General features: G+C 36.0%; 2 protein-coding genes across 5 annotated transcripts in view; one reads left to right on the forward strand and one right to left on the reverse strand.

Moving 5' to 3' along the window:
* The first annotated feature begins 4953 nt into the window (after positions 1-4953).
* Positions 4954-10653, forward strand: LOC127950682 (protein FAM151A). The gene is made up of 8 exons (XM_052547852.1): positions 4954-5338; positions 5545-5700; positions 5964-6113; positions 6196-6355; positions 8234-8458; positions 8566-8702; positions 9305-9439; positions 9515-10653. The coding sequence occupies exons 1-8, from the start codon at positions 5164-5166 to the stop codon at positions 10171-10173; spliced, it is 1797 nt and encodes a 598-aa protein (XP_052403812.1). The 5' UTR covers positions 4954-5163; the 3' UTR covers positions 10174-10653.
* Positions 10654-10937: 284 nt separating this feature from the next.
* acot11a (acyl-CoA thioesterase 11a) overlaps positions 10938-21209 on the reverse strand; it is a 12680-nt gene continuing 2408 nt past the window's right edge. For 3 of the 4 annotated variants that reach the window (XM_052547846.1, XM_052547845.1, XM_052547844.1), the window contains exons 3-16: positions 19220-19289; positions 18829-18889; positions 18335-18436; positions 17937-18084; positions 16578-16728; positions 15971-16090; positions 15719-15857; positions 15542-15597; positions 14804-14870; positions 14357-14440; positions 14142-14275; positions 13373-13504; positions 11747-11873; positions 10938-11671 (exon numbers count right to left, since the gene is read on the reverse strand). In XM_052547846.1, coding sequence (XP_052403806.1) covers positions 11513-11671; positions 11747-11873; positions 13373-13504; positions 14142-14275; positions 14357-14440; positions 14804-14870; positions 15542-15597; positions 15719-15857; positions 15971-16090; positions 16578-16728; positions 17937-18084; positions 18335-18436; positions 18829-18889; positions 19220-19289 — 1550 coding nt within the window. In that variant the 3' untranslated portion in view covers positions 10938-11512. The remainder of the gene's footprint in view (positions 11672-11746; positions 11874-13372; positions 13505-14141; positions 14276-14356; positions 14441-14803; positions 14871-15541; positions 15598-15718; positions 15858-15970; positions 16091-16577; positions 16729-17936; positions 18085-18334; positions 18437-18828; positions 18890-19219; positions 19290-21209) is intronic. The other variant, XR_008152508.1, reaches the window with a different exon arrangement.

The raw sequence follows: 21209 nt of genomic DNA on the forward strand, positions 1-21209 counted from the left end.
TTAACTCACGTGGGCCCACCACACATACACACAATCACGCTCACCTCTCGTTGCAGGCCTGTAACCGCTGCTCGCGTGCGTTGTGGCCGCAAAACAAAAAGATAATTGGCCGCTTCACTCCAAAGAGCCAAATAAATATTAAACCTGGATACCTTAACCGTAGTGAAGAGTCCTCCTTTGTTAGGAAACTTTAATCCCTCGGTTCTCACTGATATGCACGTCCTGACGAACCTCGCGATCCCTCGTTGCCTGGGGAACCCTGAATCTCTCGGTAATTCAGGGCGCTACCTGGATGTCCATTCGCTAAGCTTCTCCTTATCACCGTTATTCATGTTGATATTAAAAGTTCACTTTAGTATTCAGCTACTCAGTCACTATTTCGTTTGTAGTAGGCTAAGCACTAACTCGTCTGGAACTCACACAAGTGTACTGACAAACAGAAAGTTAACTTAGCTTTCAGCTTACAGCCAGCGAACTTTGTGAAAACAAAACAAATACTGCTAAATAAACTATTTCAACACTTTTCGTTGCTCAAAAATAAATAAAATCAACCAATCCTATACGGATTAATCGCGATTCTCTCACACATACAACGGCGTGCTTTCTCTCTTCTTCTCTCCTTTTCCATTCCACTCTCAAGAACCAATCAAACTTCACATTACGTAGATATCAGTCGGGCTTGTCCAATTATTCACCAATGAATAATGAACAAAACTAACTTGTTAGTAAAACCCACGTTTTGGACATGTACATTACAACCAAACTATAACACAAATGATGCTCTTAAAGGGGTAGATGCCCATATACACATTTTAAAGAACTATGAATTCAGTACCCAATAAACATTATTATTAAGAGTCTTAAATACTTTTTATTTAACTTTGAGGGGAATATACCTGGGTTACATGATCATAATTAAAACGTTAATCTTACTATATAATTGGGGGATATAGAGTGACAACAGGTATTTCTGTACTTTTTATAAACTGTTATAAAGGTTTTTGATTAGAATTTCCTGAAGTATGGAGTTTTGGTAATATAGCTGTTTTTATTCATCATGTTTAGATGCACCAGGCTCTACTAAAGCTTTGATGCTCACTGATGGACTCATTGATTCCGTGGACAACATGATCCTCTCTAAACTGTCCAACATGAGTGTTCTGGCACTCAGCAACAATGCCATTTCTAGCATCATGGAGAATGCCTTTCAGAACCTCTCTTTTCTAACTACGCTGTTGCTGGACCATAACCACATCTCCAGCCAATCCCTGAACAGCTCTACATTTTCCTGTCTCCACAGACTGGAGACTCTCCAGCTTGGTAACAACAATTTGAATGACATTGACGGCTCCTGGTTCCAAAGCTCTAGAGCTTTAAAAACACTTCAACTAGAGGGGAACCTCCTCAACTGCTTGAACTCCTCAACCTTTGCCCATGCTGATCTGATGAACCTAGAAACATTGGACTTGTCCAACAACCTCATCGTGTACTTAGGACGTGATAGCTTCAGAGGGCTGCCTCGTCTCCGCAGGCTTGATCTGTCCCGCAATCATCTACGTAGTGCTCCAGATGCATTCTCCTATCTGTCATGGCTCTCAGTGCTGAACCTTGATTTGAACCTCTGGAGCTGTACATGTGAGTTGAGAGAGCTGGCCTCATTTCTCAACAGTTACATTCAGGCTCCTGAAAAAGACTTGTACAATGGGCAGAGGATGGTGTGTGTGAATACAGATAATTTAGCTGTGCAAGCTCTGCTGGAATTGACTGACGCTAACTGTGTCCTAGCAAACAGGAATATAACAGTGGAGGTTGTGGCTAAAAACACTTCTGAGCAATATATTAGAAATGTTGCTATTGCCATTGTATTTTCATTTTTGGGTGAGTATCTAATGCAAAATCCCTAATACCAAAACTTTCTGCTTATTTTAATTATAAGGCTGAGGACATGACTATATAGTGTTTAAGAAGTAGTTCACCAAAAAAATTTATATATTTATATACATTCTGCTTTTAATTGTAGGTGGTGTTGGGATCACCCTGGGGATGGTTGCCATTGCATACCACAAACTCAGTAAAAAATTTGATCTGGTGCAGGAGGAAAATAGAGTTGGGGAGTCCGGCCTGGAATCAATCCAGTGGAATTTCTGTGAAGACAAGGAAACTCTAACTAAGTGCCATGCACTGTACAACAGCAACTACAAATCCCATCAGCCCTGGGACAGAGAAGACTCTCCTTGTCAGGGATCAGACATGCTGGGGAGTCATTTCACCTGTCACAAGTGCAGCTCTACAGCACATGTGGTAGGAAAGCACAAAAGAGAGACTGTCCTGCATAAACCCACACATGTAGGTGAACAGCTGGCTAATCATCAACATGAGGGGAATGATAAACATTCTGTGTTGCAACAGAGGATCAAAGGTAAACTAGCAAGCACACCATTTGCTTAGAAATATTTTAAAAGTGTCTGCAAAGGAAGAGGTTTAGAATATAAATATAAATGCAGCTATATTTTCATATTTAAAGATCATATTTAAAGTGAACATTTTAAATGTTACAAATACACATTAAATTATTATCTGGAAAACAATTAATATTATAATATTAATAAATGTATTATTAATTATTAATTGTATTTGTATCATTAATATTAATAATTTAAATTATTTAAAATTATATCTTTTATGATCTACCATTAAGAATATTATTTTAGGAAGAATACATAATAGAACAAATTCATGATTAGTCTCATGATTTCCAACCAGTATTTAATATTTGTTATTTATAAACTATTATATTTATAAATAAAAATGTTTGTCATTTTTATCATCTTTTATATATATATATATATATATATATATATATATATATATATATATATATATATATATATCTGTTTAGTTTTAATTTATTTATAGTCTAATAGTTTTTGTTTTTGTAATAGTATATTTATAGTCGACAGTAACTTATTATATTTAAAAATCTATATTTCATACATCTATATCAGTATTTAAAACTAATGTTTTGTAAACAACCATTAACTGCATAGCAACACCTTCCAATTCTTCAATTCCAGTGGTAATATCTAGTTTATTTAGTTGTTTTCTATCTTTAAGCACATTCTCAAATGTCTGTTTTAAATGACTAATTTAATTCATTTAAATTACAAAAGTCTGTTTTATACGCAGAGATAAGTGGACAAAGACATAATGAGAGCGGAGCAGGCATTCCAAACAGCTATCTGGGCAGTCAGGGTACTTCTTCCCAACATCGTGGGGGTTCAAACGACATCTCAGCTGTCAGAATGCGGCAGCTGGCCCTCCGTAATCATTTCTCTGCCCTCCAGAGAGGAGCTTTAAGACCCCCAGAACAACTCTACAATGAAATAACTCAAGGAAATCATTCACTGTTAAAGCCCCAGGCTGAGGAAGTTGGTGTTCAACCGATTTACCAAACCATCAGCTGTCTGCACTGTCATCAGACTTATGAATACAGACAAGCTGGGATTAATAACCAGAACTTTACATTTACAACTCACTCAAAGAACACAGTTCAAAACGGAGCACAAATGTACAATGCCATGCTATACAAAGACAACTTGGGTTATGACAAGTCAAAGGATGGGAGACATGGTGAAAGTCAAGCTGCTGAGCTAGGCTTTAAGTTAGATTCTCAAAGAAGTGTTACCTTTGATCTAGGTGAGACTGAGAAACATGTTCTCACCACAATGGTTGACAGACACAAAAAGAAAAGTAAGATGAAGGACTTTAAAACATCTACACAGAAACCCCCCTGCAAGCTGGGTAAGACTAAGAGCAGCACACAAGGACACTTAAAAACCCAGAAAACCAGAGTACAGGCGAAGAGGACACTGAAAGTTAAATTAAATTTAAACCCCCTTCGAAAAATCAGTGTTCATCCAAAGTCCACTGATAAAGAAGAAATTGAAGAAGACAAGATGTACAAAAAGGGTAAGAAGGAAAAACTGAAAAGAAAAAAGAACAAAAGAGATCATTTAAAATTAAATAAAACTAGCAAAGAATCTAAAGATAACACAGAATTCTCAGGAAGTGAGGAAGAGGAAAATGATGCTATACAAGATATCTCTAAAAAGAAGCATACTAAAAAGGGAAACCAGGAATCAAAGTCCCTGTCTAAGGATACAGATTATTTCAATACAGAAAAGGGTCAAACTTCTATTTCTGTTCAGGGAGAAACTGAAATTGCATCAACACTCCCACTAACACTCAATTTAGCTCTTCCAGATGATCACAACGTTCTTACAGCTCCATCTCCCCCCGACGTTCTGGATTCCAGTGACACTCAGCAGCTATCCAATTTAAATATTGCACTTCCTGTGAGTGAATCCACTGATCCACAGGATTTAGTGGATCAGTCCAGCAGTTCAGACCTGATTAGCTCTGGTGCACCTGTCATCCAAGAATATGTATCTTCAGCTGAGGGTTCACCAAAGAGGAAGTTAAGACTCATTTTACCCGAAAAAACTACCAACAGGCCACAAACAGCACTCGATAAGAAAATCAGATAATGTTATTCCTTACAGATAATGTAAAATATAACATGCACAGCTTAGTTCATTTGATAAATGTCTGATAGATATGGACTTTTAATATTGTGTAGTTTTGTTTTAAGTTATTTGCATTTTATTATACACAAAAAGTGTATAATTTTTAAACAATTTTCACTCAGAAATTGCTAGTACATTTCACAAAAAAATAAAAAAAACAAATAGTAACTAACATTGAGGTAAACATACAATTTTGAAGTAGAAAGTAAGCATTTTCTTTTTAGACATACTCAAATAACTTTTATATACTCTTACATACTCTTGCACCTTTTTAAATAGTTTTTTAATGTACAGTATTATATGTATTATACAAGCAAGTATTTTTTTGTCTGCAAGGCCACAGATATGGAAAATATCATTGTCTTCTGTTACAAATAAGTGTGAGGAGTTCGTTGTTTAATATTTGCATAGAGGTGCAAACAAGACGACAAGAATACAAAGTGCAGCCTATCATACAATTTTATGGTCTGCAAATAAAAGGCAGTTTGGACCTCAGAGAAATAACAGTCATTGTGCAGCTGCACATTTATGCAACGACTTGTTGAGTGAACATTTAGATATCTGATATTGCAAAACAATGGAACAAAAAGATGAAAAGAACTGCCGCATTGAGGAGGAAGGAGAAAGAAAAGGACCAAAAATATTTCTGGGGATCTTTACAAGAGAGAAGTTCATCATGTTATGTGTTTTTATTGGACTGATGGCACTTCTCATCATTACCTTAACTTCAGTATTTGTGATCACAATATCAGGTATGGAGACTCTTCAGTGTTTTTGAATATGATACAATAAACTGTATGCCTTGATATTGCTTGATATAGAATTCACATTTTTCTATATGCAACATCATTGATCATGTACATACTTATGAAATTACATGCATTATGAATGTCAGAGTAAATTTAAAAAATCAATTCTGATTTTGTTCAATTTGTATACTGCCTTTGCATGATCTCAGATGCTTCAGTCAACATGGAAATGGAGCCTTTCCCATCTGATGGAGACATGCTTGACTTTCTATTCCAAATCGGAGAAATTCAGGAGAAAGATGGTCTTTATGCAACATGGTATCACGCAGCCAACAATAAATCTGAGATGATCAAGGCCTTAAACAGTAAGAGGGATCTTAAAACCTTAGTTTTAAGGTTTAAAACTAAGTTAGAGTTAGTTTAAGTTAGAGTTAAGTTAGAGTTAAAGTGCAATCTTAGTTCAAGATTGCACTTTAATCAGTTCAATTACCAGTTGCATAATAAACGTTTTCCTGTAATATGCATTATGTTAGATACAGTTTATGTTAAGAGCTCTGATAACACATGATATAATATTTGTTATGTAAGGAAATAACCTAAAATCCTAATTTAACTAAATACATTACAGGTGATGTCATGATCCTAGAGGCTGATATAAATTTGAAAGGTTATAGCACAGCTAATGAAACCAATATTCCCATCATGGCCCATCCACCAGACATATACAGTGACAACACTCTGGAGGAATGGCTGGATGCTGTACTCAAATCAAAAAAAGGTGAACAACCTGGAACTGTACCTGGAACATCTGCATCTACAGAAGACATAATAAACATTACTTTGTGTCTATTCTTCTTTAGGGATAAAGCTTGATTTTAAAAGTATCAATGCTGTGGAACCCTCACTGGATCTGCTGAGGGTAAAAAAACAAATGGGGATCAGCCGCCCGGTGTGGATAAATGCAGATATTCTTCCTGGCCCTAATGTGCCTGTTTTCTGGCCAGTAATCAGTGCTTCAGAGTAAGATCATAGTAAATATCTCATTAATAGTAAAACATGGATACTCTTCAATTTAGGCAATAAGTGGCTCTTAATACAATACAATAGAAGTTAATTTTTATAGCACATTTAAAAACATCTGTTATTGGCCAAAGTGCTTTACAAAAGCTAAAAGGAAACAGACAGTAAAAACACATAAAATGTGTCAACTATATAGGAGCGATAAAAGTATGATAAAAAAAAAGCCTATAAAATAGGGTAATATAAAGGGAAAAGCTTGAAACAAAGGATGTCAAATACTGATGAGATTCAAGGGATAGTAAAGGCCATTGACAGGGTTTGGACGGATCTGATATACTGTAAGCTGGAAGGCTATTCCATAACTTGGGGCCAAAGTGCCATCACCCTTGTTTTTAAGTCTAGTTTTAGGAACATATTACAGATCAATCTGAGCGATCTTGCTCGAGAGAGTGGAAGTAGTAGTTCATACTATGGTGCCTGGTTCCACAAAGACTTTTTAAAAACAAATAACAAAACTTTGTCAATTCTCTATTTGAGCACTAGCTAATGAAGTGAAATCAGAACCCGTGTGATGTGTTCACTTTTATGCTTCCCTTTAAGGAGCCAAGCTGCAACATTTCGAACCAACTGCAAGCATGTGACAAGTCTGAGGGGCACCAATATGCACAGAGTTACAGTAGTCTAATCGGGATCGTACAAATGCAAGCAGGACAGTTTTAAAGTTCTTAGCAGACATAAAGGGCTTAACCTTTCCTAAAAGATCAAGATGATAGAAACAAGACCTAACCACAGCACATATCTGGTTCTCAAATTTAAGACTCTTATCAAGCAAACCCCCCAGATTCTGAACACAGGTGGTACTGTGTAGTAACAGAGTATCAAGATCAAAGTCATGAATGCTTACTCTCATTAAGACTTAACAAAAAAACTAGTGAGCCAATGTTTTAGTTTGTCCAAGCAGTCTAATATAGGCTTTAAGGCAAGCTTGTCATCACAGTTTATGGACAGATACATTTGTGTGTCATCAGCATACAGATGAAAAGATACACCATATCTAGATATATAGAACCCAAAGGGAGCATGTAGAGATTGAACTGTACCGGGCCAAGAATAGTGCTTTGAGGAACAATAGAACTTAAATGTATATCAGAGGACAAATGGTGCTTGAGGCAGACCAAATAACTCATATTAGTAAAATATTATAAAACATTATCATGATTCTTAAGAGGGCTGAAAGCCAGACTGGAATTTCTAATGTATATAGTTATCATTCAAAAAAGACGGATGATGGCTTAGGAGAGCTTTTTCAAAAATGTTAGTTAGTCTCAGCAAACTCAGAATGCTCACCTAATGTTCATATGGTTCACATTTGATTATTCTTGGGAAACAATTACATTCTAGGAATCTTTTTATTTTGACCGAAAACTGAAAGAGAACCTTCAGTGCACATACAGTAACATAGCTTTTATTTTAATAATCAAAAATTATTATTCCCCGGACGTATTGGGAACCAAAAATTGGTTCCTGTTGTAGATCCATTATTCATTCCCGAATAAAATAGAAAAAATATTTAAATAAAAAACAAAAATTAATTAAAACTGGCAGCTGTTTCATTCCTGAATGAATTACTGTGATTAAACAAATTGAGGGAATTAATGGTTTAATAAATAATTTAACTCACTCATATGGACAATCACTTATCCCCACCTGCTGACGTAATTTTTTAATGTGAAGAAAAAAAATCTTGTCAAAACACGGTCTGGAATGCAATTAATATGTAATGCAATGTAATGATATTCTGAACAACGTAAATAATTTTTGATCTGTTGATTGCTTAATGTTATTTTTCTTTTCTTTTTTTCAATTTTTTATTGTAAGGTTTTTTGAGCTCATTCAGCTGAAATTTCCTGACGTCACCATCTCTCCAGGATGGAAGGTTCTTTATCTTTCCATCTTCCCTAATGTGACATACACACGCAGTATGGTGGAAGATATGTACTCTATTGTAAGACACCTCCCTCAAAAAATCTCTTTTCCTGTCCATGCTTTGATGGCCAAGAATGGGTGGCCACACCTGAGCTGGCTGCTCAGCCAGTCTTCAAGGTAACTTTTTTAATTCAGTTCATTTCAGTAAAAATAAAAATAAATAAATAAATAAAAATAAAAACCTGATTATGTTTATACTATGTTCTGGACTGGCTATGATACAGGTTCAGTTTAACCCTTTGGCAAGGAAAGGAGAACCCCACTGTGAACGACCTTCTTTTCATCAGAGACAACAGCAACCCTCTGCGCATCTATTATGACATCTATGAGCCTGTACTCTCACAGTTCAAAGAAGCTGCAAGTAAGTGACATCATGGTCTTGCATATTAAACCTCATAGTGTACAGTATAGGGATGTATAATATACTGGTAAAATATTGGTTATCTGTCTTATTATAGTCAAAAATGTTTTGTTTTTTTTGTTTGTATTGTTTTGTTTTGTTTGACATTGTACATGTAATTGTACAACTGCTAAACAAAAAATTATTTTATGAACCCAAAATGGTTGTTCTTCTTTGCATAAAGGAAGATCAATTCCCATGTAGATTTTGTATTCTTTTTCATGCATTGTTTTTAATGTAAATTCGCCGTACTGATCAACAGAAAGCTACTTGGTTTTTGAGTGTCATGTAATCTTTAGCAAATTGTAAAAATATATATCAATTTTAAACAAGGTACATTGTAATGTTGTTATGCCTAAATTAACTCGAAAAACGTAGTTTTTAGTGCTTTACTTTTTTATTTAGTTAAACAGAATAGTATAGTTTTTTTATGTCGGTTAAAGCAAAAGCTTGAAAATAATTGTCAGAATTTCTCATTTTGTTCCTTCTATTTATACATTTTCAGTTTCGGTCATAATTTTAAATGATCCCTAATCAGTAACACAGGTATCTTCTTTTCTCAGAGCTGAGAAACAGACCCAGAAGATTCTATCCAGGTGGGGACATAATTGACTATTTCAGGCCGGTGAACAGTGATGGACTCAACATCCAGTGGGATACAGTGACCGACAAAGATTATTTGCTATATCTTCTCAAAGGTGTGTTTTTAACAGCTGTTATAATGTGAAAATGCATACTCCTTGATAAATAATATTGCAAGTATTTTTTTGCAGACAGCCAAGGGGGAATGTTGGTGATCCCAGTAATATCTAGTGAAGGACAAACAAACATTCCTGTCATTCAGGGATCCCAGCCTGAACTGCCGCTACAGGACTGCCTGGAGCTGATTCTTGCCTCCAAAAAGTCGTGGGGAATCTACTTAAGGATAAAGTCCAAGACTCAGCTGAGCTTCACACTGGAGCTCCTCCGTCAGGCATATGACAGAGACCTGCTGCACCACCCCACCTGGGTAAACATGGACATAGCACATGGAGTTTTCTATATCCAAGAATACGTGACAGGAGAGGAATTCTTGAGAACCGTTGATCAAATCTTTCCATATGTGACCTTGGCTCCAGGTTGGCCTCAAGAAGTTCTTGATGAAGGATACAAACCAGAGTTGGTGGAGGACATGGTGCAGCTCTTCCAGGGGGCTTGGCAAGATGTTTCACTGCAGCTGCATGCTGAAACACTGTACAGGACTGTGACTGGATGTAGAAGCCTTCTCCATGCACAATCACGCTTCTCAATGACTCTGGAGCATCAGGCAGAGGACAGAGGCCTCAATACTTGGACTGCAAGCTTAATGGCTATCAGAGCACTGAACAGACAGCGGAGCTTCTACAACATGCCAAATATGTACAGAAAACATATAGCAAATCTGTCAGCCTGAAAATGAAGATCATACAGCACTGATAAAGACATTGCAAAATTTTAAAATGTGGTTTCAGTAATTCACAGACAAGATATTTATGTCAAATGTATATTATAAACATGAAAATGTTGATGATTGAATTCTTTCATAGATTAATTTGTTATAATAATATACACATTTTTAAATTGAATCATTATATGTTTAATCATGATGACCAAGATTTAGTAAACACACAATAAAACTGTAATTTTATATACATCCCTGCACCAAAAAAAAATATTAAAATACTGCTACAAGACAGGACAAAGCAAAGATAGATATTTAAGTATTTAAATTATATAATTATAAGTTTTTGTGTAATATGTAAATATTATAATGGATCCAAGTGTTAGAAATTAGGTTTATTTTTAAAGATATTTTAGCATGATGTTATGTTGCACTGCACTGTAACAGTGGCTTGTTAGAGCATGAGGGGTGCCCTATATTGAACCATTAAAATAAAACATTCACATGCAGAGATTACTCAACCAAGGTTACTCTCTTTCTACACTGCACATTTTATTTTAATTATCTTAATTTATTTATTAATTTATAAATGTTTCATCCTTGTAATACTTTTATGTACTTTTAATGAGTACTGTTTTTTATTATTTCTATGGAAAGCAAGTTAAATTAGCATTGTGTATGAAATGTGCTATATACATAAACTTTCCTTGCCTTTAAAATATGTCTCATAAAAAGAGGTAATTTACATGTAGAAAAATAGAAAAAATTGAGACAGATTCAGTGAGTCAATATATTTGTTATGAGCAAACAGTGAGGAAAATTCCTGAGAAAGAATTCAAAGGTCGGTCTGAATATGACCAGAATTCACCCCGTTCCCAAATCATACACAGACACATCACAACTGGAGATTGCAGACTCTCCATTTTTAACCAAATTACTTTGCTGTTCTCTAAAACTTCCCAGACAGCAACATAGTGTTGGGCCAGATCCGGCCCACATCTGGCCAGTTTGAAAACCATGCGGGCCAAAATCGGGCCAAAACTGATTGCTGTCTGGGTTGCACAGTCAATGTTTTTTTTCTTTTTCTTTCCAAAGCAATAGCAGCAACACTGAAAGTTCAACCTGTGTTTACCATACAGTACAGTCGTGCAGGTTAACTGATAACGTAACGTGTGCAATGTGTCACAAACTCATGAGTATCTGAACTCAGTTTATTCCTAGCTTTACCCTAATAGACTAGTAGGAAAAAATTAAGAATACTACAAAAAAATTAGATATGGCCCCTGTAAAAGCATAAACTGAAATATCAGTCGTAGCACATCATGATTCAGTTAAGCCCAGCAGCTGCTAGTTATAATGCAGAAGAGGTGAACGCAGATGTGCTGATTATGTTGTCCAGTAGGTACTGCCTGCATGCACAGAATATTGAGTAGAAACTGGACGAGAGGCCTGCAATGTCAGTGGAGATGTATGGCAGGACTTCTGGACTGGTCTGGTTATAGTAGGAAATCTGAGGACAAAACAGAAAACATATAAGACAATTCAGTGTGAAGTACATTGTAATCATAATTTTGTATTTTCTTACCTTCGAGACACTTTGTGAAACTTCATAAATTGTGAAGCCAGCGCAGACCACCTCACCCCTGTGGAATTCCTCTGTGGGCGGGTGAGAGGGTAGAGCAACTGATCTTAGGGCAATTACATATGGATCCCTAAAAATATATACATTATATGTAAATATTAAATATAATTGTGCTGCATTCATGCCATGTTGTAATTACTAGATGACAACCCATGACATTCTACTCGAAGCTGTTCACTTCTTCAGACTCTGAATTATGTGTTACTGTGCCAAAACTATTAATGCCAAAATGAATCTGTGTAATTTCAGTAATCGGTAGAAGAATAAAACGCATCAAGTAACAGCTGTTATGCAAATGCTGTAATAAAGAGTCAGTCCCTGTTTCTAATAAACTGTTTAACTGCTCCCCCTAGTGGATATTAAATTATGTTGTGGGATAATTAAACATATTCTAAATAAACTACAAACATAAAATTATATACATTTATTTTGTTCTCACATTCTTTACTCCTCACTCACAGTGGCACAGCTGACTGAGAGGCTCATTATGCAGCTCATTTTGTGGCCCTTTGTCTTCTCAGGTGTAAATCACAATGATATTCTAGATAGTTGATGCCTACTCGCATTTGACTTTTACCAACAAAAAGTGTCTTAGAAAATTTAAATCAATATATTGTTTTCTATGAGTGAGTAAACAAGATGATTTTCACATAATTTAGAAAGAAAAATTCTAGGCTACAAGCTCCAGTTCTCAAAAATCCTGGGAACCATTGTTCTTTATGTGTTTTATGGCCTTTTTCAAGTGTTTTAACATTTTGAGTTTTTCACTAACCACGCATAAATTTTTTTTCTCAAAAAACACAATCATATACATACATGCATTTCACATATTATTATAGCCCAGTTTGTGCTGATTACAGTGAGATTAGACTTTACCCATTTAGATATTTATAAGAAACTGAAAAAGCACAAATGTCAGGGCATGACAAAACTTCTCCAGGCCCCAAAAATACCCTTAGACTCCAGAGAGTTTTAAATTTAATATGAAACCGGTGTCAGACCAGTCTCCTCTCCGTCTTTAGCGTGCTCTTCAATCCGCAGACTGCGGCGGAGCAGCGCAAGTACACATAAACACAGAGGACACAGGGTATGTGTTTATCGATAGATTGTTAGAATATCTGTATCTGTGCAGTTCTTGGTCATAAATACAGTTTACAAAAGGTCACGAGGGAGCAGTTGGTTTTTCATCTATTGCAAAGTTTTCGCTTCAAAAAATTCTAAATGACCCTTTGATGTCACATGGACTACTTTGATGATGTTTTTCTTACCTTTCTAGACATGGACAGTATACCGTGCACACAGTTTCAATGGAGGGACTTACAGCTCTTGGACTTAATCTAAAATATCTTAAACTATGTTCCGAAGATAAACGGAGGTCTCACAGGATTGGAATGACATGAGGGTGAGTTATTAATGACATCATTTTTATTTTTGGGTGAACTATCCCTTTAACTACATTTTACAGCTAAGTCCACTGCCATTTTAAATGTGTTTTCCACATGCCCATTGCAGTGGTCAGCAAATTTTAGCTTTTTATACCACACCTAGAATTGCTATAGTCATCCTCACCCGGTATCACAAGGTGGTCTTCTAGAGGCCAGTAAAATGAAGTCCTGATATTTTCCTCCTTTACTGACCGAAGGAGTAACAACTTGATAGATGAAATCATCCTCATCAACACTAAGGAGCAGATTACACAAACTGCACAAAGCAATAAAAAAATTTTAAAAGTCAATTTGAATTTGCATTTGGATTAGCATTTTTGAATAATGGATATTTCAAAATTATATACAGTATGGTCATGTAACAGACAAAAGGGTTTACATGTACAGATATGAAAAACTTACTAATGTAACATTGGTAATAAAAGTGCTCATAAAGTGGTCATATCAGGTATGTGCATGCATAATTCCTTTCCAAAAAAAAAGTGGAACTGATGGAGTTTGATAAATTTCCAGTATTTGGTTTTGGTGTCTTTTCCAGTATTTGGTTTTGGTGTCTTTTTTTTTTTTTTACTTTTTAAAAGGTTTGAGTCTTAGTGACCTGATAGGCTAAATAATTAAAAAATAATTTGGTTTTGTGCAACCCTACTTGACAACTGAGAATATTAACAGTCTGATGTCCTTTCTTTTTTTAAAAAATGTCTGACTGGCAGAGTGCCAAACGATGCAATATTTCTTGAGAGTTAGTCAAATCTATGGTCACAAGGGCCCAAAACTCATTACAAACACAATTTATTCTCTATCGATGACATTTATCTCTGGCCTTCCCTATTCCATTTGTAATCAAAAGAGTCTGTACAGTATCTAATAATATTGTATTATGTAAAGTGTCTCACGTATAGTGTTGGTCCCATTCATGTCTGCGACTGAGATCTGAGAGGAGGATGAAGGCTCTTTGTGCTGGGATTTCCATTTCAAACTCCACCCTGAAACACAGACTCTGACTCTCCTCCAATGTATACAGGCTCACCTGCCCAGTTCAAGACAAGGTGTTTAATGTTAAAGTGTGAACTCTATAATGTGCAACTGACATTTGGCAAATAGTGCTTACATTGTTCTTCTTTGAGCTGAGGTCCCAGCTGTTTTTGGCTGCAAGCATCTTCAAGGCAGACACATTATTGTAGCTCAGATAAACCTGAAAGTGAGAATAGCCTTACAAAAAAACTGTGCTTTTCATCTCTTTTGCACATTATCAGTGATTTTGCTCAAAATGAGATGTGAGTGAAACACACTGTAAACTCTAGGAGTAAATTATATAAATAGTAAATATCTGATTACTGCTGAAATAGTACTAATAGTGGCAGTGTGCAATCATTTCTCAGTGCCACATAATTCTGCATATCTTATCTTGTCTGCTTTTTATCTTTATTTTGGAGGTGTATCCTGATATATTTTTTTTACACATAAGCCCTATTCATGTCACAAGTTTGGACCTTATAATGGTAAACACTAAACAGACCTTTGGATAACATGTATTTTTTAAAGAAGGGAAAGTTACCTGGTTACTGGTGTCCCATGGGACAGACAGTGGCACCTCGGTCTGCTTGCATGAGATAATGTACTTCCTGAGTAGAAACAAAGGCCAGATGAGCAAATCATGTTTTTGAGAGAAACTGAACAACAGGCAATAGAGCCTGTAAATGATACTGTCACATTTATCATTTAAGTTTTCTGTGTTTCCATTCTCCTGCCTTGTTTCTTTCCATGGTTTTTTATTTAATTGGCTCCACACGTTTCAGTTCTCCCAGTTAATTTTATATTACTTAAGTCTGTGTTCCCTTAAATTCCTTTGTCTGCTATCGTTTGGATTTGTGTTAGGTTGTGCCTATTTTCTCCTGTGGATTATTAAAGAACTCCTTCATCATGCACTTGTTTTGTACAACAACATGTGACAGATTCTGAGGAAAAATAGTATATTACTTTATATCATTTCAAAATTAATTTAATTATGCCATTAAATGTATTTGTTTTTTATTAGATTTTAGATTTTTAAACAGATTTTTGGAAGTTTATTGTTATTTTTAGAAATAGTATTTCAAGCACATCAAAAGAAATACTTAAACTAAGCCTAATAAGGAAACAATATATGTATTTATGTATAATGTTGATCTACTTGTTTTAGCAGTGACGCACATCGACAGCGCCATCTGTGGGTGAGCTGAAGGCTTTGCAGTCTAGCCAACTAGATATAAGCTGGAGCTTTTTTTTATGAATGGACCAGCACCAGTTTTGCTACCTATCAAGACGAATCTTCTTCCTGGCAAGGGCCTCCTGATATCTCCTCTGTCCCTCCTGTCATAAAATTCAGAATACTCTTCAAAATTCTGATTTTACAATATTCTGTTTACTTTAACAATCAAGCGACTGTTGGCATGAATGCTAACACAATGAACACCGAATCTGGACTTTTCACCTGAGGTTCAGGTTTAATGGGGGGCAGTGGACGTGGCCTTCCTTTCTCATCCAGCACCTCAAACGTCATGAAGGCACTATTGATATGTCTCAGAGGTTCATCTCTGTGATAGGCTTCTGCACAGACACCTACCTCCATACTAAAAAAACAGAGATACTGTCAATGAGCTGTATGACATCGTCACTGTGTAGTAATTAAAATCTAAATACATCTCTTAGATACTGATAGATAGATTATATACTGTAAGCCCACCTGTTCTTGAATGTGTTATTGACAATGGCCTTTAGAACCAAACGATCTCCAACCTGGGAAGGGCCTCTAAAGTGAAACATGTCTATAGCCCTCAGAGTTGGATGAGCATTGCATAAACGACTAAAAAAAAGGAAAAAAAGAAAGAGAAAGCCAATATATGTCATTAGTTTTTATTAGACCATTACAAGACACAAGATGATTTTTCATCTTGTGCTGACATATTTCCTTATACAAACATGGAGATATTGCTGGATTTTATTTGCTACTTTAAACATTATTATTAAACAAATTTTTGGGTGATGCATTCCTTTAATTGTGTATATCTTAGCAGTACATAGCATAGATATATATAGACCTCAAAGCTAACACATATTAACTAAATGTCATAAAATCTATGATTTCACAGAGTTTTTAAGAAAGCTGAAGTTTATGTTATATGCTTTAAGTAAACCTTTCCATATATACTGTCATTACAGAAGTCTCTTTTCCGTTTTTGTTTGTATCAACATTACAACCTTTAACCCTGATCTTTTGCAGGCTAAGGTTTAAAAAAGGTAAATATTAACTGCTGTATAAAATGCACTTTGCAAGTGTTGAAGACACACACCTGGCTGCAATGGTAGCGACATTTTCCATCCAGGCCATAATCTGGCCTCCGAATGTGTTGACCTGGTGATTGGCATGAGGAGGAAGTACCAGCTCGACACTTTCCACTCTTGTTCTTTCTGTTGGCAAAGCCTCATCTTCGTCATGGCTCTCTGCCTCACAAACAATAAAACACCTTCTCAAGAAAACTAAATGCTTGTCTAGAACAGGTGCAATAGCTTAAGAGTCATAGTTCACTCTAAAATTGAAAATTCTGTCACTATTTACTCAACTATACGTTGTTCCAAACCTGTATAATTTTGTTCTGCTGAATGGCTATTTTCTCTCTGACTCTCTTCATACAAATAAAGTGGGGATTCTACAGTAAATAATTTTTTTTGTGTTCCACAGAAAGTTATTCAGGTTTAGAAATACATGATGGTGAGTAAACGATGACTGATTTGACATTTCTGGGTGAACTATCCCTTTAGGGCTAAGTAACTTAATCTGTCTGAGATATTATCACATGTGCATATGTACATATGCATTAAGTCTGAGAGCCTTATTGTAATGTTTGCACAAAGCCTTTTGTTGTCTTTCCCAAAGTCTTTCCCAAAAAAGAAGTGCCTCCACCAGGGCCGGATTTACCTCTAATATTAACACCCAAGCAAACAAAAACATTTCTTAATCATTTGAAACTTCAAATGATTGTAGCTCTTCATTTTTTTTAGAACTCAGAAAGACCATTCCATTAATAAGTGCGGTGTACCACTTCGGGAATTTTTTTCTTCTAATAATTGTATTGGTCAGGAATCACAAACACACATCAAAACATTGTTCAGATGATTTGTTTCAAGACATTTGACATGTTTCCGTCCTGAAATGTTGAACTATTTCTTATGCACCTCATCCCAAACCTTCCATCGCAAATTCCAAAACGTGATTTTAGAGCTAATAACAGATTCTTGAGCCATTAATGCAGTCTAATGCAGTTATTAGAGAAAGAGAGAGATTAAGCGTATGTGAATACCAGCATCTGTTTTTACCCTTTTGTATGTTATATGTATTTGCTCAATGTCTTCTGTGGTTTTGTTTCTTTTATTGTTGTAGATAGCCCATAGTATAACTAAATATTATATATCTATATAATATATATATATATGTACATACATACATACATACATCCCCCCGGATGAGCGAGCATAGGCAACTGCCTATAATGCCTATGCTTAAATCCGGCCCTGGCCTCCACCACTTAATAATAATAATAATAATAATAATAATAATTCCTTAAATTTATATAGCTCTTTTCTGGGCACTCAAAGCACTTTACATAGAAAGGGGGAATCTCCTCAACCACCAAGACACTTAAGACACTTACCCTCACCGATACTTCTCTGGAGGGTCTTGTTGTTGAGCAATTCCTGCATGATGTTGTGGTGAATGAGTCTCATCCTCCTCCGCTCAGCTGCTAAGCTGTGCTCCACCTGTTCTTGGTGTGTGCAGGGCACAACCTGCTTCAGCTGCACCTACAGTTACAGAGTGCAGAGTACAAGTGCATTTAGATGGTGTGCAGAAAGCAACTGTATATGCCTTGTTTATCTGCATGCCATTTGCCTTGTTTCCTTATTTGCAGTGTTTCCTTATTTCCACAGCTATAACAAAAAGGTCAAATAAGTATGTAAATTATATTTTTCCCATTAACTAAGATATAAGTGAGTACAACATATATATAAACACTATTATTATAAGCATTCTTATGGCATTGTTTTCTCATACCTTGTTTGCATCTGTGCCTTTGGCGACAAATGTGGCAAAAGCCTGACACACTCTCCAGTGCCGGCCACTGTAAAGGTCCTCACAGCTCACCTCTATCCCCACCTCACACACAAACACCAATACATTCATGAATAATTGCCATTCTACATATTTTATTTCTTCAAATAAATGTGAAGTGAATTAAAAATGGTTCTCTATCATCAACAGCTAATGCAGTACTCTCAGTACTCTTAATAGGAGGCAGGAAAAAGATCTCCTGTTAACGTAACGCAAATATTCTGCAGATATGTTAAGGTTTCACTTTAATCAAAGTCCATTTGTTTTACTTTGTAAACCATGTTGGATTATCATATTTGATTGGCATCAGAAGCTCTGAAAACCTCAGTGTTACATAACAGTAGAAACCACTCCAAAAACATCTGTAGGTTGTAGTAGAGTAACTAATAAAATAAAGTTAGACTATTTCATATTATAATTTAAATTGTGGCTATTACCTCCATGCTTGAGTTGAAGGCCCTGTTGACTTTGGCCTTAATGTTGACCACTTGTCCAACACTGAAATATATGTATATAGATGTATTTCAAATGTAAGTGATAATGACAGTAGCTTATGATATATTACAGACTGCTTTCCATTGGGTTTATATTACTGAGACTCTCCTCTCTAATCAACATTACATTTGATCTGTGCTGTTTTATTCTAACAATCTGACAGACCGGAGTAATTAACAGTCTACTGCATAATAGTAGTTTAATAGAACTATTATCCAGTCAGAACTGCCAGTACTCCCTATGGGCGAAATTACATTCCGGTTAAGATGTTTTTCAAAAGACACTGAGATGTGGCTCTAATTATCTAAAATATAAGTGATATTTCTTTTGTACCCAATGGTGTGCTCAAAGTAGATGTCATCAAGAGAAGCTGTCACACAGGGGCATCCAGCATGTCTTTCAGCTGGAATGGAAGCAGATAAAAAAATACATCTTGACACTAATGAATCTAACACAGTTTTTACATTTTTGCCTTTTTATGACTGACAGGTGATGTGCAAGGAATACAGTATTTGCCCCTTCTTGATTTCTTCTGTTTAAGTGTAGGCCATAGGTAGGTCATGCTAAATTGTTTCAGAAATTAAAAAAAAAAAAAAAACATAAAACAAAGGCTAACTGAGTAAACACAAAATACAACTTTCTTTCAATTATAACATTATTTAATGAAGCACCCTATTTAAGGAAGGCAGTGTCATGGCTAGAGAGGGGAGGAGGCAAATAGAATGATCCCTGTCACTTGTGCAGTATATTGTTGTTGGCTAACAAGAACCCAAGTTTGAGTATTGTAATTTTGAAAGTTGTTTCCATTTTTTGTTTTGACTCTCATGTTTTTTGTCTGTTTGGGAAGTTTGGTTATTTGTGTTATGTATCCATATTACTTTTGCTCTGCCTTTGGACTTATTTGGGAAAATGAAAGTCTCTTCATCAATAAGATTAAGCCTACATGTGTCATAATGTGCCATAACATCACCCTCATGACACCCGATGACCCAGATACAGCCTACAACTGTTACATTCGGGAAACCAGAGAAACACAGGAGACGAGAGATCCAAATGCAGTGTGGTTTAATGGGTAATCCAAATCAGAATCCAACAAGCAGGGGTCAAAACCAGAAATCAATCCAAAACAAACAACAGGGATAGGAACAGGAACAGCAATAGGAACTGGAACAGGAAACTCGGAAGATGAGGAAACTCGGAAGGCGAGGAAACTCGGAAGGCGAGGAAACAAGGTGACGGAAAGAAAGGACTCCATGAAAACAAACAGAAAAAGACCGGTTAATATAGGCAGGGTAATGACTATCAAGTGAAGACACCTGAGTGCAATTAACAGGAGTGCAATTACTGTGATGAAGGGACAAGACTTTGTGGGAATTGTAGTGCCTGCGGTGAGGTGCCTATGGGGAAGTGAGACCACTAGTGGAGGCCCAGGGAAACAGAGACCAGACAGCGTCACAACAACACAGCCCTGTTCAGTTAATACACTTTTCAACAGAACTTTCTTAACAGCATGAAGTTGGCTAAAAGGCTTTACCCAGTAACACACTATGCCAACTGTGAGAGAAATTCCAGAAATGATGAGGAAGAAAGTGAGTGTTATCCTGGGACCGGTTACAATTAGTTACTCCTAAGAACCCAAGCAAGAGCCATTATCTTCAGATGAATGTCACAGTAGCAGACCTTCCCAGAAGTGGCTAACCTTCCAATATTCCTCCAAGACCACACCAAACACTCATCTTGGAAGTCACAATAGACTAAAGGACAGCACTGAAGGAACTACCCAAGTGCATCAAAACTCATCTGAATTTTGCCAAGACACACCTTGATGATCCTCAAACCTTTTTGGAGAATATTTTGTGGTCTAATGAGCTGGAAGTAGTAATACTGTTTGGAAGACATTTAGGTCCATTTAGGGTAAACTAAACACCAAAAAATAAACACATGACACACACAAAATGCAATTCAAACCAAGGCAACATCCCCCCAAAACCACTCCCTGCACACCCCCCGCAAAATGTGAATTTAATCTGGGGGAAAAAATTACAAACTGTATCAGTTTACTTTGGTTGCCTTTGTTCTATGTTGCAGTCTGTATAAGGATCTAAAACAATTAACATGAAATATACATAAAAACAGAACAAATTAGTATGGGGAAAATGCATTTTCACAGTACTGTATTAGAAATGTACCTAATAATTTATCCCACAATGCAATATTTCAAGTAGGGGAGAGCAGGGGCGAAAGTACCATTTTTCAGAAAAACTTCATTTTAAAAGATAATGTTGTATACAGAGATATATTTCTGCTGTGGCCAGTAACTCAG

This window comes from Carassius gibelio, chromosome B2, assembly GCF_023724105.1.
Source record: "Carassius gibelio isolate Cgi1373 ecotype wild population from Czech Republic chromosome B2, carGib1.2-hapl.c, whole genome shotgun sequence".
Lineage (NCBI taxonomy): Eukaryota > Metazoa > Chordata > Actinopteri > Cypriniformes > Cyprinidae > Carassius > Carassius gibelio.

Coding starts and splice junctions, on each gene's coding strand:
- LOC127950682 (XM_052547852.1), top strand. CDS start 5,164: ATGGAACAAAAAGATGAAAAGAACTGCCGCATTGAGGAGGAAGGAGAA. Junction 5,339..5,544: donor ATTTGTGATCACAATATCAG/GTATGGAGACTC, acceptor GCATGATCTCAG/ATGCTTCAGTCAACATGGAA. Junction 9,440..9,514: donor TTTGCTATATCTTCTCAAAG/GTGTGTTTTTAA, acceptor ATTTTTTTGCAG/ACAGCCAAGGGGGAATGTTG.